This window comes from Microtus ochrogaster, chromosome 5, assembly GCF_000317375.1.
Source record: "Microtus ochrogaster isolate Prairie Vole_2 chromosome 5, MicOch1.0, whole genome shotgun sequence".
In the NCBI taxonomy this organism is placed as follows: Eukaryota; Metazoa; Chordata; class Mammalia; order Rodentia; family Cricetidae; genus Microtus; species Microtus ochrogaster.
The window spans coordinates 26,853,960-26,871,543 of record NC_022012.1 but is presented as its reverse complement, the minus strand read 5'-3'; the positions used below and the strand labels follow the sequence as shown (position 1 = coordinate 26,871,543).

Genomic DNA, 17,584 nt, shown 5'->3' with positions numbered 1-17,584 from the left:
GGAGGAGGAGGCATGTGTGGAGGAGGAGGCATGTGTGGAGGAGGAGGAGGCATGTCTGGAGGAGGAGGAGGAGGAGGAGGCATGTGTGGAGGAGGAGGAGGAGGAGGCATGTGTGGAGGAGGAGGCATGTGTGGAGGCAAGAGAACAGCCTTATGGAGTCAGTTTTTCTACCATCTTTATGTCTGTTCTGGAAACCTAACTCTACCCACTGAGCCATCTCGCCAGCCTAGCATTCACTGATATGATGCATTTACAATTTTGTATTTTTACAATTTTGTAGGACAATTTCTGAGATTGTTTTTATTTGGAAAATAAAGACATCATATTTGTATTTAAAAATAAAGTATGGCTGAAGTACGGTGAAAGAGTAGGGACTTTTCCACATGGTCACTCCACCCTCAAACAAACAGAGATGTCTCCTAAACATAAATTATCAAAAGAAATTCTAAATGTCGATTTCACCTAACCTCTTGGGCACCAGTACATTCCATGTGGTACAGTACAGAAGGTGCCCACTCTTAGCCCTGGGCATTTGTCTCAAAACCTGCAGCTCCAAGAAGAGGTGAGGGGGCAGTTATTACCCCTGCTTTCTGTGCTCGGACTGCTTCCTAGTAGCCTGGCCACATGATCCCCAAATAAGGTCAGTAATTCCTGACAGCCTCCTCCACACATCCTCCTTTTCAGGAAGATGGTCACAATCGAGGTCATGTTTAGTTAAAACTCTAACTGTTTAACTCCCTCATGGTTGCCCTTCTCCAGGTAGGCCAGCAGGGTGGCATGCGAAGAAGGATGACGCATGAGAGGACTAACAAACCAGCACTGGAGGAACTCCAGAGTCCACGAGGGCTAGCCAGAATAGCATAACAGGAAAGAGCACTTCCTCCGTCAGATGAAAGGGTCCCGCACACCACCCATGTAAGTACCTGGAAGCTGAACCTCTCCCACACAAAAGCCAGACAGCTTCCAAAAGTGTTGTTTCTTTACCTCCTGGCTGTGACATCACATCCTTCTTTACAGTTTTCCCCAAGGAGCTGACCTAACAAGCCAGAAAACTCATGCCCTGCTTTTGACAGACTGGCTCCGAGGCAGAGAACATCAATGGGCCATTACTTGAGAGCTACAGAGCTTTGACAACCATGACCGAGATTGCTTCAAGTATGCATCTAGAACAGCAAGGGACCAGAGAATGTTAATGTGACTTTTAGCTCAAAATTTGAGACTCGGCTACCTGGTCATCTTTCAGAACTAGAAAATACTACTTATTTGTCTATTGAGACAGCTGTTAAGTGGAACCCCCTGGAATAGAGACATTGTCTTGGTTTTCAAAGCAATGGTTTACAAGCAAACCAGAGCAGCTTCAAGCAGTCTGGGCATATAGGATGGTCCGCCCTCAAATGTGAGGACACCTGACTTAAGAGCTTCGTATCTTTGCTGTGGAGCTGTTGTAGTACCGTGGGAACTTAGCTACATCCCTGGCCTCTCCTAACAAGTGACAGGAGCATGTCCCCAAACTGGGCGGCGCAGCATGTGTCTAGGCATCATGCGATATCTCCTTAAGAGGAGTCACGTCCACTGAAGCTACCGCCAGCAGATCCTGGAGTCCTGAATTTCTCCTTTATATTCATGTAAAACGTAGAGAACCTTATATTACAACTCCCCCAAGAGGTCCAGAGTTGAATCCCTGGCTTCTGTGAGTCTCCAGGGGTGGGAAGAAATGTGTAGAGACTGGGCAGGTCAGGGAAGGAGGCGGGGAAGAGCTCATCACTCACCAGCATTGCAGGACGTGGGGTGGAGAAGGTGGCGGGGCTGCCCACGGCGGAATCCACATAGTAGCTCATTATGTGCTCCACACCTGTGCAGAAGAAAAGATTGACTGGGCCTCTGGCTGTACATGGGCGCAGGGACCTTAACCAACCCCCTGCAAGGCGACCCCGGCATCTCCCCCAGGAGCCAACTTGTTAGCTTCTATGTGAGGATGAAAAGTCAACAGGATGCAGAAAGGTAGGAAACCTAACTCAGGGAAGGACAGGGTGGAACAGACCCTAGCCGCAGCCAGCCAGTGTGGGTCACAGATCATGTCTGTGTGCTGCAGAAAGAGTCAGGGTCTTAAAAAAAAAAGATCCCTTTGACTGGACAGGGACCAAGTCATGTGTGTCTTTTAAAATAAGATCTCCATGAATGTTTCACATGTCCCCAACTCCACCCAGATCTGGCACATGGCAGGAATTCCATATGGAGTAAATAAATTATTGATAGAAGCCTTTACAGAGGCTGCGTTAGAGAACAGAAAAGGAAAATGCTTCCACAAGGAGCCTCCAGCCCCAGGCACAGAGACAGGCAGAAGCTAGTAAAACAGGCTGGACAAATTTATTTGATATCAAGAGAAAGGCTAGAAAAATCATTCTTGCTGAGAGCTATTATCTGTATCAGAGGCCTGAATGAGAAGAATGTTCTGGAATGTTCTAACTTAGAGGGATTTTTCCAACTAGCTGCCGGTCACCAAGAAAATCACTGATATATCAAACATTTCTGTTGAGTTGAGTGCTCTCCAGAGTGCAAAAGTTCAGACACTTTCATAAATTCAATACTACACATGAAAATATGCCTCTCTTGAATGATTGAGAAGATTACATTCCGAGGCCTATCGTTCAGAGGCCAAATTCCTATTGTTGGGAAGTGACATTTCATCCTAGCTGCTCTCCAGTTCCTGTCCGTGCTCGCCCCTTCATTCCTGTGTATGCTCAAATCAATCAACCTATTTCAAGAAAACACAGAAAGTTCAGAGGTGGGTTTTATGTTCAATCACAATTCCAATTCACTCTCGTAATAGTGCCTAATAGTCAACGGCATACCCACTTTCACAGAAATTGTAGTCCGGACTTGACAATATGCAATTCTGCTCACCAAGGGCTTGACCAACCGAGCCACAGCATCCGTTGGGTGAGAAATTTGAGTTTATAAGGCAGAACTTATCCTAGAGCTGTGGGGTTTTGCTTTGAAGTAATGTACCTTAATGAGATGTCTTCCTTCCCATCCCTAGACCCCAGCAATGCCTGGGGCAAGTGAAAGAGCTAGTCCTGTGGTCATAAAAGCCTGAGAGCTCTCTGAGACCCCCAGCAGCTGCAGCCCTCCAGAGAGCAGTCCCTGCACTGGCACAAGAGAGCCAACTCTGTTAGCGCAGGTGTGGGTTATTCAGCCCTGAGGCTCTGAGCACTGGAACGGTCTCCCCACTTCACGTCTGTCTTGTGGTGGCATGAGTTGGGGAATGAATCCCTCTGGCCTGCCCATCAATGTCTGAGGAGGTGTGAGAGCTGCCCCTATGGTCATAAAAGTGGGAGAACTAGCCCTGACCCCCCACCAGCGGCAACACTTAGAAGAGCAGGCCCTACACCTCACCAAGGCCACAGAAGAGAGCCAGCCCTGTCCCCCACCAGCGGCAACACTTAGAAGAGCAGGCCCTACACCTCACCAAGGCCACAGAAGAGAGCCAGCCCTGTCCGAGCAGGTGTGGGTGAGTCAGCCCTGAAGCCGTGAACATGAGAGAGCTGTCTCCACTTCTCATCTGGCTGACCAACCCTACAGCTGCCCAGGCCTGGACCCAGTGTGATGGCTTGGCCCGCCCCATCCTCCCCTCATCTGTGATCTGCTGCAGCACCTGACCTGTGGACCCAGTGCTGCAGGATCTCCAAAACATAGGGCAACAACAGGATATTCAGGAAGGGGGGTCTAGCGAGGGCCCAGCGTTGAGAGGGTAGTAGGAACCAGAGGCCTCCAACCAGGCCACTGACTCTGCAATGAACACCTGGGAGTAAAGATACAAGGACAAAGGGGTTCACGGCGTGACTCACTGTGTCACCCCACAGTTTCCATGGCGAGATTTTTTTAAGTTTTTTTCCCTTTTTAATTTTTATTTTAAAAAAAATTTAATATTTATTTAAAATTTTATTTTAATTTTTAATTTTTTCTCTTAATTTTTTTTTATTTGGGGAGTATGCAGTGGCAGAGAATGGATGTGAAAGGCAGGGAAATGAATGGGATCAAGGTGCATGATGTAAAAGACACAGAAAAAATAAGCTAATTGATGAATTTAAAAAGATGCCCTACCTCCTCAAAACACAGGATAATCCAAATAACATTAGCCAAAACCAAACAAACAAACAAAAATCAGTCCGTTAAAAACCAGGTAAGTAAGAGTTCTAGGTCGCTAGGTTTCATCCTTGTTTCCGCTGCAGCTGATGGACCCGGGAAGAACTCCTCAGAAGAGACGCTGAATGACTGAAAAAGGCCCAGGATGGCCATCCCAAAAACATTGTTTTTACCTCTCTGTCACCTCTGGCCCATTCAGTGCTTTTCCTAAAATTAGTGAGCAGCTCCATGTCTCAGACTGAGAATTCGATACAGACAACATGGATCCCCATGGGTCTGTCCCAACCTGGTGTGGGATGATAGTATCCAGATACCCGACGGTCCCTCCCTCGCTGAAGCATTCCCTCTTGCTAGTTTTTGGTTTTGTTTTCATCTGAAAATTAACTTTAAAGCTCTTAACAAAGCACCTTCAAAACATACAGATCTCTACAAGGATGAGACCCAAAAGCTGCATTGACTATGCCACACTGCAAATGGCTTATCAGGATGAAAGTCCCTGAAGAAAAGCCGGCCAGCCCTCCAGGGGCCTGCAGGATGACTTGTACCTTTGTGCTGGAAACATCCAGGCGTGAGGGAATGCTACTTCACGGGAGCCATTCGACCTTCTGGTGTCCCTGCAGGCCAGTCCTCCCTCTCCTAGCTCCACAGCGGGCTCTATTAGGAATCTATTTATTCCTTCAATAGTTACTCTACGCCTCCTATGAAGCAATGTGCTGGGCCCTTGAGACACGCTAGTAAACAAATACAGATTCCTGACCTCCTGGCCCCTGGCTTCTAACAGGGAGCAGAGGGCTGAGAAAAGCAGAGTCTGGAGCCTGTGGCTTCAGAAGTGGAGAAGACAAATTCACATGTAACTCTATCATAGTGTGATCGGTAGTTTGCCAAAAAATAAGGAAAATATAAGCAGTGGTTGGTTCTGCGGGGCACATGGACGACCGCAGAGGGAGATGCCACCGAGCGGTCCTGTAAATCACTTAGACTCCCTCAGCAACAAAGGACCGCCACCCTTCTGAATGTCCAGTTTACTTCCATATTCACAAGAGAAAGAACTTTGCGAACTGGCAGCCCTGTGCCAGAGCCCAGCTCCAAGACAACAAGAGTTTCTGTCTGCCAGCCAGACAGCACTCCCCTTCATAGCAACACACTTGGAACAAGGACCAGTGGAAACATGTTTTCTCTTCCAGTGGACGGAGGGAGGGAGGGAGGGAACCTCTGGCCGAACATCTGCTGCGTTCTGTGCTGGACCATCCTCTCCACAGCGTGAATGACACTTCCCTTGGGGAAAAGCCCTTTGCCCAGGGAGGAAACTAGAAAGAAGGAGTTGCCAGGGATCTCAAGGGCTCTCATCGCAGGAAATAACTCTAAGACAGAAAGCGATTGCTGCCTTATTATTTTTTTGGAGAAAGAAAAAAAGAACCTGCCCCTTTTCCAGCTTGTAGATTGTGACACAGAACAGCTGCTGGAGACCTAACCCTTTCTGAAGATCCAAAAGGAGTGTGTGTGTGTGTGTGTGTGTGTGTGTGTGTGTGTGTGTGTGTGTGTGTGTGTATCCGTGGGTGTGTGAGTTCTTTCCCCCCTTGGCTTTTTGGCCAACAGGAACTCCCTCCCACATGACAACTTCTTGAACATCAACCGGACTTGAACATTTTGTCTTGGTTTTGCACATGTGTATTACCTAAATAGAAAACAACTGTGTGATTTTAAACCTTACTGTGCAGCTGAGAAGCAGCCCTGAACCCTGTCTCGGTGCAGGGATGATGGGAACGTATGGGAACAGTGGGCCATGCACAGCTAAACTCATTTTTCCTCAACAGAACTAGCTAGCATTGGCCAATAAGCAGAACGGGTGTTTCCAAAGGGAGACTACTAAGCCATTCTCCCAACCTTCCACCCCCCACAGAGCCCTGCTGTAGTCTCCAAAGCCTTCCACTGCATACCTCAGTTTCTCCCTCCGCTGTACTTCTTTGGTCGCCATGTTTCTGGAAATGCCCTCTGTCCTCCGGTTCCTTCAGAACTGTGAGTCCCAGATCTCCTGAGGCCTCCAGGCCTGTGTCAGACCCTGTGCCCCCACCCTTCACTCAGCCACTCTTCACCCCAGCAGGAGCGAGCTACTCCCTTCCGACGGTCGCCAGCGTATTATCTTCCTATTGTCTGCACTTATCGCTCAGCTCTCCCAACATCTGTTTCTAATTATCTCCAACCCCCCCTCCATCCTGAACCGGTTGAAGGTAGACACTATGCCTTTTTTTTTTCACTTTGCATGACAGAAACTCAAATGTTTTTAAATCCGTGACTGAGTGGGTGGCAGGGCGGGTGGGTGGGTAAACAATTCTCTGCCTAAGAATGAAAGAGATGGGTCAGATGCGATTGCACCTGTTTTATAAATTGGAGGCTCTGCATAGACCAGGTCTGGATAAAAACCACTTGAAATGAGTGTGCCCCATGTCCATCTCTAAGCAAAATCTGTTTCGCTCTGGTCACATCACTATTTCAAGTCACCTTATGGAAGAAACCTGTTCCCAGTGTCCTATGCAAGCAACCACATCTCTGCACTTAGCCTTTCTTCCCTCTCAGACTCTACATCACTAGAATTCAAGCTCCCCAGAGCAGAACTTAATCTCTCCCTGGGTTCCTGCAGAGTCTTGCCACGTGACTGACATGCAAATAAATGCTGCGGATTAGAGAAAACCTGCACACAGCCTTTGGTTCATGTTAATCCCTTTTAGATGTGGAGGAAGTCTAGACCACCCTGCCCGCTGCCCAGTTAGAGTTGGCCCTATGGCTTCCTCCTTCCCCTTTGCTTTCTGCCTTCTTCATCCTGGAGTTTAGGGAGCAGGTAAGCTCTTGGTAGAGGAAACCAGCCAACAGTCTGGCCTATGGAAATGTCTCGTATCCAATGTACTCCTTGAAAACTAGCTTTCCCATTCACTCCCAGAGAGTTTTTGTCTTTGCAAAGTATGTGGCCTTTTCAACTTCCACCTGGTCCAGGAGCCTTGGAACCCTGCCAGGACCTGCAAGCCCACACCCCTTCTCACCCAGGTCCAGTGACAGTGATACATAAAGCCAAGAGATTAGCAGGCAACAGAGATGAGTGGGGGCAAAGGAAGAGAAGAATGGGGACTCTGAACAGATAAGCCTTGGTCAGGGCTGAATCCACTTCACACAACTCTGTCCTGCTTGATTCCATCAGAGGGCAAATGAGACATCAGTCAAGGGCTTTTCATTTAAACGATCTGCCTGTAAAGGAAATGTATGCCTTTAAACAAATGTCCTAATAAACCACACATGATTATTTTTTTCTACATCCCAGGCATAGTGGTATGCATTTACGATTCTGGCGCTCAAAAGAGGGAGACAGGAACATGAGTTCATGGCCATCCTGGGCTACAGAGTGAACTAATATTTCAAGGCAAATAAAAAAACTCTCCAAATGGTTAACATGATAGCATGCATTTATTGCAAATGTTTTCAAAAACCCTCATATTCTGAAATCACTCTTCTTTAACATATTTTAAATTCACAATAGAAAAATCTTAAAATTGGTGATTTTTTTTTAAAGATATTTTTCTGAATGCTGGACTATTTTGCCATTTCTGAATGCTAAATACTTTGACTTTTGAAAACCAGAACTTAAAAGATGTCTTTTGTTCTCATTATGTATGTGTAGACATCAATTGCCGTTTTATGTTTGTTTGGTGAGGTGCCTCTTTTGAACTGCTCTGTGTTATTTTATAGTTGGTTTTGTTGTTTTCTTCATCAACAAATAAGCACCTAAATGTAGGAAAAGTAACTCAGAAAAGCCTCAAGTGGTAAAACAAACAAACTGGGTCTTTTTGTATAGTTCAGACTGGCCAGGAGCTCCCTATACAGCCCAGGCTAGCCAATATTGACAAGAAAAAGAACTCTTATACATGTTCAAAGTGGTGTAATTTTTTTCCTGAATATTCTCCATGTTTGGCTAGTTGGATGAAAACAGAGGTCTGACTATGCCATATAAACATGGCCTGAGCTCTGTGGTCACCCTGATTGTCCTATTATAAGTGACACTAAAATGGAAAAGAGTATGGTATTCCACCACCCTCTCTCCTAGAGTCCAGAGTTGCCTGAAAGAGAGACCATGCCAATCATGGAACCTGCTTGCTGACTCGGTGAAGGAATGTGCCAGAACATACCCAGAAGGACACAGATCTCTTAGGACAAAACTTTGTCATTATGTGTTATGGAAGGTGTCCACTTGTAACAGTAAACTTGGGTTTCCTAAATGCAACAGAGAAAGGAACGGTCATATGAATACAATCAATGGATAGTTTAAAATGTTGTCTACAACCAATGCTATGTTTGTCTCCAATCTACCTAATGTACCACACTATTTTGTCTGTCTTCCTCCATCATATCGCAGTTCCCACACATGGCCCATGGCATTTCTCCAGTCTGTTTGGAAGGTATCTTTTTCTTCTGCTAGTGTAGCAAAGCAACAAAGGCCGGTTCTGGAAATGCTTTAAGAGAGCTCATATTAAATAATGGAGCATTCTTTACCATGCTCCTGGGAAACATTGCTGTAAAGCAGCAGTTTCTTAACCTGTGGGTTACGACCCCTTTAAAGAGTCAGATGACCTTTGTGCAGGGGTCAACTAAGACCATCAAAAAACACAGATATTTACATTATGATTCACAACAGTAGCAAAATGATAGTTATGAAGTAGCAACAAAAATACATTCATGGTTGGGGGTTACCACAAGTTGAGGAGCTGTGTTAAAGGGTGGCAGCCTTAGGAAAGCTGGGACCACTGAGAGACAGACAGACTGTGAATGAATGGTTAGAACTGAGGGCAGTCGTTCTGCCTCACTAAGACAGAAGGAGCCTCACTCTCTTCAGTACCGACTGCGGGCTCCCAATGTAAGTATCCTTTAAACAGTGGCATTGGCCCATAAAGGCCATGTTCTGACTTCTGCGTGCTGCCCACTCCGTCAGCAGTCAATCTCTCCTTCACAATGTTCTGAGGCAGCAACAATGACCACATAATCAACGTATCTTCTTCTCTCCAGCTTCACTGGCAACTGTCCCTAGCCCCTTCTTAAATAAAATGACGCATGTCCACCTCTTATTCTTCTGCCTCTGAAATTTCTAATTAACCTAGGATTGTCAAGTCCTAAATGAATGTGTATGACCAATCCTCCTTACGATACTAAAATGAGCTCATGCCATTATGACTTTATAAGAATATAGTCTTTCGCTCTTCCTAGGGACATAGGTCACTGATGTCTTCTAGAGAGGGCTAAAAGGTGGCTGAAGGGAGCTGGAGAGATATCTCAGTGGTTAAGAGTTAATACACCTGTCACAGAGGACCTGTGTCCAGTTCCTAGCACCTACTTTGGGCACCTCACAACCTCCTGCCTTTCATCCCCAAGGCGTCTGAGACCCTCCACTGTCCTCTGCAGGCAGCTGCCCCCTTCACCCACATAAATATATAATTTAAAAAGAAAGTATCTTTAACAGTGGTTTTACTCTAGTACATTATAGATGATTTTGCCGTTCATCCTGGAGAGAAAAAGCCCTTAGCCATCATGTTGTCAGAATGAATAGTCAAGAACAGACACAAAGGTTCTGCTGAGCTCTGATTGCCTCCAAACTCAACTAGGACAGTGACAACTGTCGTCGCTGAGACACATCAGAAACTGACAGTCTACTCCTTCTAGTTGCACAGATAGAGCATGCCATAAGGAAACCGGCCTCAGCAGTAAGAAAAGTGCACTGATGATATTGTTCTTTCATCCCATAAAGGACCCTGAAGAGCAACAATCGAACACAAGAGGCTTCAGACGCACTGCAGCACTGTGACCAAGTTAGGGGCTGGCAGCTGATTAAACTAAGATCGTTTTAGACTTCAAATATGAAAACCAAAAAGAGGAATGAATCTAGAAGAATAATGTTAAACCCTTCTTCTTCTCAATAAAGGATGCCTTAGAGGTCAGGGTCAAACAGATCCTTGGCCAAGCCAAACCCAAAGAAAAATTATAAGACAAAATGTCAACTCTTACCCAAAGCTTGCTGCTAAAGAAATTCTTCAAGATCCTGAGATCTTAAGTAATTTCTTTTCAACCTGGCCTGCATTTGCAATCTAGAATTTAAATCGGGTTCTTGCTCGTCGTCAGAAGATCCCAACAAAGGAGAGGTCATAAATAGGAAGACTGGGGGGAACAACAGGGGACTGGATAGTTTTAAAACGGAATTGAAAGACACCAGCTGACATGCATCTCTCAAATCTGGCAAGCAACTTCTTGGAGTATGTCTAATTGTGATTTGCATGGTGGGGTTTTATTTGTTTTATTGCCCAAATTCTAAGGTTCCAATTTCCCAGTGTAATGCGAAACAGCTCGCTCGCGCTCTATGGCTAAGAGAGGTTTCGCAGAGCCAGTGAATTTTGGACTCGGAAAGACAAATGAATCAAATCATCTCATTTCAATAAACTAAGGCCAGAGAACTGAGGTGTCAAGAGCTTTGGAGCTACAGACTGTGGGTGGACTTGGCTCTCCTTCCTGCGTGTGCCATCATGACAGGATTTCCTAACCTAGCCGTCTGAGTTTCTTCAACTATAAAATGAAGATAAGAATACAACCCTTTCTGTTGCTGAGGAGGGATATACAAAAGGAAAATATTTAGCTGCATCCTTATAATACTTAAAATGGTCAATAAATAATTTTATTGCTATGTCATCAGCAGTACCTGGAATTACTGTTGGTAAGAAAGATGAGTTTTAGTATAATTATTATATTAGTACTATTTTTACAGATTGAGGTAGCAGAGGTTACTTATTTAAAAAGTCGATGTAGTCGTGCATATCTTTAATCCCAGGATGCAGAGGCAGGCAGATCTCTGTGGGTTTCAGGCAAGCCACTGAGGCCTTGTTTGGGGGAAAAATAAGGAAGGCAAGAAAGAAAGAGGGGGGAGTAGAGACCTAGAACCCCATGATCTAAATCTAAATAGATTAAATGACTTTTAAGTCATTCAAAAACTTAATCCCATTTAGGATCACAGACTGAATAACCTTAGTCAAGAATTTTTGCAGGAGGAAGGAGCTATAGTTTCCCTGGAGTGTTAGGCACCGGGCGCCATTGTTATGCATACAACCAAGAAGCAAGCATATTCTTACAGCTCAATAGAGCTTGTGGAAAGACTGTAGCTGCTGTCACACAAACACACAAACCAGGAACTACTGCAGCTGCTTCCTGAGTTGAGTGTGTGTGTGTGTGTGTGTGTGTGTGTGTGTGTAGTAACACTTATACTAACTAGTTATCAACACAGGGTAGCTAGTTGGCTGCTCTGGAAAGCATTGCCAAGGTTCCTGTTTCTCTGGACTTCCATTTTTGTAGCTGTCATTACTTTTGAGGCCGAGGCACCTAAACTATGAAGCGCACATGAACTGAATAGCACAGTTCTGGTTACAAAGCAGCTCCAGGCTCTACCATGACCGTGTGAGGATGATGCTACCGGTCTCAGGACCTCACTCGGCAGCACTGCAGGACTCACCTGAGTACCCTTTGGAACATGTCTACTAAGACAGGTACTTAGGAAGCAGAGTCACCTTGGAAATAGAAGCAAAGACATCTGCTGAGAGTAAGCACAAGGCTGCACACCACAGGTGCAAGACACACCTGGCCAGAAAGAAATGTACATGAGAAGGGCTGAGTCTCCTCGCCAAAGGATGGCCAAGGCTTCTGTCTTGCCCAAGAAACAGGCTAGTTCTTTAGCCTCTGATAACCTCAAGAAACTGAAGCCCACAGAATCCTTTAAGTGATTCCAGGACAGGGGATATAGGAATATCTTCCTATAGGGGACCAAAATAACAACAGACCCCTCCACAGTAACAGAGGTCCTTTAAAGACCCAGAGGCACCAAAAGATGATTTTGAAGACTGACTTGTCCCAGTTGTTAAGACTCATAGACTTTTAAAAACTCTTTGAACTGGTTTTACAAACTTTCCTGCTTCTAGATTTTAAAAAAAAAAAAAACCAACAAAAGAGAAAATCTTATTTCCCCATGAAGGGTAAACTCCTGGTTGGCACTGAAAATTCCCTGCCTTACTCCCATCAAGAAATGATGGCCCAGCTTCCCCTGGAGATTTAGGAACCACACCTACACCATGGGGCCATTAAATTCACCATTTTCTGCTATAAGGAGGAAAAAAAAATGATCTCAAACATTCTTCCCTCTCCCCCCCTCTGCTCGAAACCCTGTTTTGTTTGGTGCCACTAGAATTCAGAAAATATTCATAGACTGTATCACACCATTTAAAATTGTATTGTCTTTTATTTTCAACTTTTTCCAGCAAAATATTGCTTTCTAAAATAAATTATATAAAATTGAAAGTATGTTCATAGATATATTCTGCAGTCTTCTCTAAACAAGGCAGGGCACAAAGCAGAAGCAGGGCGCAGTGGCCACGCTGGGATGGATGGCTCACTCAGGCATTCCAGATGTGCAGTTTTCTCCAGAGTCTGTGTCTTCTCAGCAAGGGGCAATTAATTTACAAATTCATCTTTGGAAAATAGGCCTGATCCCCAATACCCTCCCAGATACCTTGCAAAACCCTGGCGGCTTTTGTGTATCTTGGAGTTTCTGCTTCCTGTGATTGAAGACCCAGCCCTGGGTTCTCATTTCCTTGATTCTGATCTGGTTCCATCAAGAGCTCACCCTGGTGATTTAAAGGAAGAGGCCCGTGCAGAGCACCTCAAATCCAATTGCACCCCGCTAGGTGAACAAAAGCTCCTCCAATGAAGGAGTTGTTAAAAAGGAGTCCTGTGAAGCTACAGTCTCAGTAGAGTTAAGGAGGCCAAGGAGGATCTCACACAGGAGTTTCCCCGGGATTAAAGAAACAACTGTCACTTTAAATGTCATTAAATTGCTGCTTCAAATATTAGTGTCACTCATATATTAAATGCTTTAAAATTCCCATGAAGCAGAAAGAGGAAGGGAAGAAGGAAGGGACAGAAGGGGGCGGACGAAGGAAGGGAGGGAGCAAGCCCCAACTTTTGGCATATACCCATCTCCTCTGCTACTTGATGTGAGCCACTGAGGAATTAAAATGGGCAATTAGAAAAGGATCCTTGCCAGGGACTGTGTGTCTGTTCACCAAGAAATAAAGTTACAAGACCCACACCCAAAAAGAAGACAGGAAAAGCACAAGGGTATTGGTGTTGAGATGGATTCCCTAAGGAAAGGAAGAAGGCAATGAGGTTGACTACAATTCTTTATAGAAATGTATGAAACTGTCAATTACTTAAAAAAATTTTCATCCGACTCAGCAGAACCATAGTTAAGGGTGAGAAATTTGCCCACACACTGAGGCTATCTGTGATCACAGGCAGAAATCTGTGCCCAGGGCCTGTCCCCACCACATCTGATTCCCTTAGCCCAGCCTTCCCCTTGGAACCTGTACCCGCAGTGTCTTCCAATATTTCATCAGACTACTCTGACCCTGTTGGCTCTTTTATTTTTCAAAGATCTATACTCCTTACTTATAGACTGCCCTCTCCTTCCTAACAAAGGCTGCTGCCTCGCATAGGATCCAAGCACTTACCCGCTTAACTCCTACCAAATTTCAGCTCTGACCCTCCTGGTCTTTGAACTCTAACACTCTTAGGAATTTGAATAGGCAATTGGAAGTGCGGGCTTAGAGGAGACTCCAAGGTCACCCTGCCAGGTGCTAGGGGATTGCCCCATTCTGCTCTAGCCCTCCCTGGCACCTCTGGCAACTAGCACCTGGGTGTAAGGTGCCCTGTGAAGCGAAGAGCCCCTTGGTAATCAGACACGCGTCTTGAGTCCCCAGAAGCAGATCCAAGACAGAAGAAGCAGCGTGGCAGCTGCCAGAAGTTTGTTATTCCACTACTGATGGGTAAGTATAGAAGCTGTGGAAAAGCGGCGCGTTTCTTCAAATATTAATATTAATAGCTACAATAGTTAACACATGAAAAGACCTTTTCATCTTCAAAGCACTTCTTGCGAATTAACCCCTTACAGCTCTCTCTGGCCTGGGTTCTGGGAACAGCAGGTAATAGAGAAATAGAGGCCACCCAGCCCGCCCTGCGTGATCCGGAGCCTGCCAAACCAAAGGGGTTTCTCACTAGATTAAAAAGGTGCTGAAGTATTCCAGACCCCAGTTGATGAAAGAGTTAAAAGTGTCAGTAATTTTACAAATCAAACGGAGCGGCCAGAGGTACGTTTCGGGATCTGAATTTCCTGTTGTTTCCCACCCAGTTCCATGCAGCGATGCAAAGTCAGAAGGAAAACAGCTTTGGGATGAAAACCAAAAAAGGGGGGGGGGAGTTTTACAATGAAATATCATGATCTAATGCCACCCAGCATCTTTGGACAGTCCCCTCGCAGCAAAGTCTGCTTTAAAAGGTTATAGCAGATATTATTAGAGTAAGAAGAAGACACTTGGAAAGTGGAATTGCTGTCCCAACTCCAGCCTCCCTCGGTAGCTGGGGCCCAAACCCTCAGTGCAAGGAAGAAGACCCCTCTAACCTGCAGACACCCGCACAACTACCGACCTACGGGGTCTGCAAGAATTGTTGGGCTTTTGCAGGACGCAAGTCACAAGGTAGAAGAAACGCCCCAATAGGCTGGCTTGCCTTCAGAAGGTCCTAAAGGAGAGCGATTTACACCCCCCCCTTGAAAGTCATTCATTAAATCGCTGAAAAGGGGGAGGGGGCAGGAAAGGCAAAACAGTAGACTTTCACCAAGAAGGAAAAAAGAAAAGCACGTTTCTAAGTGCAGTTTTATTTCTCCGGAAGGGTCTGCAAAGGACATTCACGTTTGTGAAGTGTCATTTGCAAGGATTTACAACATGAATGGTTTTGCCTTTGGGGGCGGAGGTGACAAAAGTCTTAATTTTGAGCTTGTCTAATGAGGTTAGGAAGTAATTTTGAAAAATATTGTTAAACAATGGAGTAGGTAAATAGGGAAAGAGGTTTTTTAGGAAAGGAAAAGAAACCTGTTGTTTCTTAAAACTTTCCCAATTTACCCTTTAATTCATAAAATATAGGGGAGGAGAGGAAAAATGGGCTGAAAGTTTTCAACAGAAACTCAGCCCTCACTTACGACTTTGCCAGAGAGGTGGACGAGGAATGAAGCGAGCTTCTCCGAAGGTCCGCGGGCTCTTTCCAGCTACTACCTGCGGGAATCCTCGCTCTAAAGAGGATGCAGAGACCATAATGCTCCTAATAGAGCTGCCTCCTGAAACAGGAGGTGTGGTCAAGCAAGAGAAGCAGAAGAGGCGGTCTCCAGGCAGCCTCTGGCACTAGGGCAGCAGTCAAAAGCCCAGCAAATAGTGTCGCTGTCTGTGGCAGCACCAAATCACACCTGATTGTTTTTATCCTTCAAGTGATACCTCAAATAGATATAACTGAACCAAGGGCAGAGTTGGGAGGAAGGTGAACCAAGGAGAGCAAGCTAGATACTTGAGGTGCTCTACTAGACACGTGACTACTTCTATTACTTTCTCAGTGGAATTGTGTTCACCTAGGCCGTGAGTCAGGGGAGGGGCGGGTTGCTGTAAATCACTCAGGGGAAGGTCTCCAGTCTCTCACTCTCTCAGGGGAATGTCTCCTGGACTTATATTTCTTGTTGTTCTTTATTAACCCAATGTGTGAAGTGTGCATGGTTCACACTGTGTGTGTGCTGATAACCATGTGTGTACACTGTGAACATCACAGTGCATCCCTTCACAAAAATCAGACAATTTGGGTCCATATCATGCCAGATGATCTCACCAGCCTCCACTCTCTAACCGGGTTTGATAGAAATGTAGTCACGTTGCCCTGACTGTATGTGGAAGGGAGCTGGCCAAACAGGAAGCTGGGCTTTCTGAAAAATAGTGCTAAAGTGTCTCTTCACCTAAACCTGGTTGCAGGTGACCTTTGCCATGGAAGAGCATTGGTGGCGCTGATGACTTTGGTGATGCCTGCCATAAGTGAGAATTCATAGTGGCCCTGGTAATTTCAGGTGATACCTAACATCACCTAAAATGAGCATTGGTGGTGCTGATGGCCTCGGGTGATTTCTGGCATAGGTGAGCGTTGGTGGATTTGATTTTTCTATGATGTAGAGATTAAAAGGCAGAAATATTAACGTGTATCATTTTGAGAAAATAAAAGCAACACGGAAGCCTAGAAGCCACTCTAGATAAACACACACAGCATCTTTTCTTCCCTTTTCATTCACAGGGATGATGATAAGAATGTCACAGAGAAATCTCATTTCTGTGAATAGAAAAACATTGGGAAAAGTCTTTATCTGCCTGCAGCTTCAAGACTTTGACCCTAAGATTCCATTTATATTGAGTAATGGATGAGTCAAGATTTGCACAATTGCTTCCTTTCCTTCTTAATGGAGACACAAATACTCTACTTGGAAGTCCACAAAGACCTTCAGCGTCATTCAGAAAGCCATCGTGTTTATCCTTCATGGTACATGTTAGTAGTGCCGTTCCTATAAGCTTGTGGCTAAAACAGTATTTAACGCTCATGTGCCTCTCCTGTGTATAAACAGGACTTGGATGAAAGTCATGCTTTGCTATTGGCTCAGGCAGTTTAGTTTAATTAATGTCGTACACCGGGCACTGTTCTCAGGCCGAGGGATCTAATCAGATCGCATTGCTGTGAGAAGAGACACACACAAGCCAGCCATCTCCAGAGAGCAGAATGTCAGCTGTGAGAGAAGTCTGAAGCTAAGCAACCTCAGCGTGTCGGTTAGTTCAGGCGTGCTGCCCAGTTAAATCCGTCACAACTCTTTGCAATCGTAACCACTATATGTACAAGATAACTGGAAAAAATAGATGTCCATTTTTGTTCTATCAAAGTGTATCAGATAATTGAGAGACTTTTTGTCCTGCACTTGTAGAATTCATATACAGTCACCTGTAGGACCTTAGGGCCATCCTCTTCTGCAAGCTGTCACAGTACAGAGGAGAAAAGAAATCCAAATGGTAAAAAAAGAAGCCATTGCTAGCACAAAGTGCCTAGCCTCTAGGCTCTGGAGAATGAATACTCAGGAAAGCAGAAAATTTTATTTTCGACAGTATCTTCAGAAACACATCATTGGATAGATATCTACATACAAAAGAAGTAGTGAAGCTAGATTCCTACCTCTGGAGAGTGGTTTCTGTGCAAGCAGAAAGATCTGACTTCAATCTCCAGTACCCACAGAAAAGTTAGATGTAGCATCATGTGCCTGGAGTCTTAGTACTGGGGAAGTAGAAACAGAAAGGTCTAGCTAGTGCATCACATCTCGTGGGCAAGCTCCGGGTTTGGGAAAACACAGTCAGTAGTGCTAGATGGACAAGCTCCAGGTTCAGAGAAATGCAGCCAGTAGAATTGCAGGGGCAGACTCCAGGTTCAGAGAAATGCAGCCAGTAGAATTGCAGGGGCAGACTCCAGG

General features: G+C 45.2%; 1 protein-coding gene across 1 annotated transcript in view; it reads right to left on the bottom strand.

Moving 5' to 3' along the window:
• The window catches only part of Ets1 (ETS proto-oncogene 1, transcription factor), a 122,324-nt gene extending 107,005 nt beyond the window's left edge, over nt 1–15,319 (bottom strand). Inside the window, exons 1-2 of the mRNA XM_026779409.1 lie at nt 15,248–15,319; nt 1,770–1,852 (exon numbers count right to left, since the gene is read on the bottom strand). Of these exons, the coding sequence (XP_026635210.1) occupies nt 1,770–1,838 (69 nt within the window). The 5' untranslated portion in view covers nt 1,839–1,852; nt 15,248–15,319. The remainder of the gene's footprint in view (nt 1–1,769; nt 1,853–15,247) is intronic.
• Between the last annotated feature and the right edge of the window lie 2,265 nt (nt 15,320–17,584).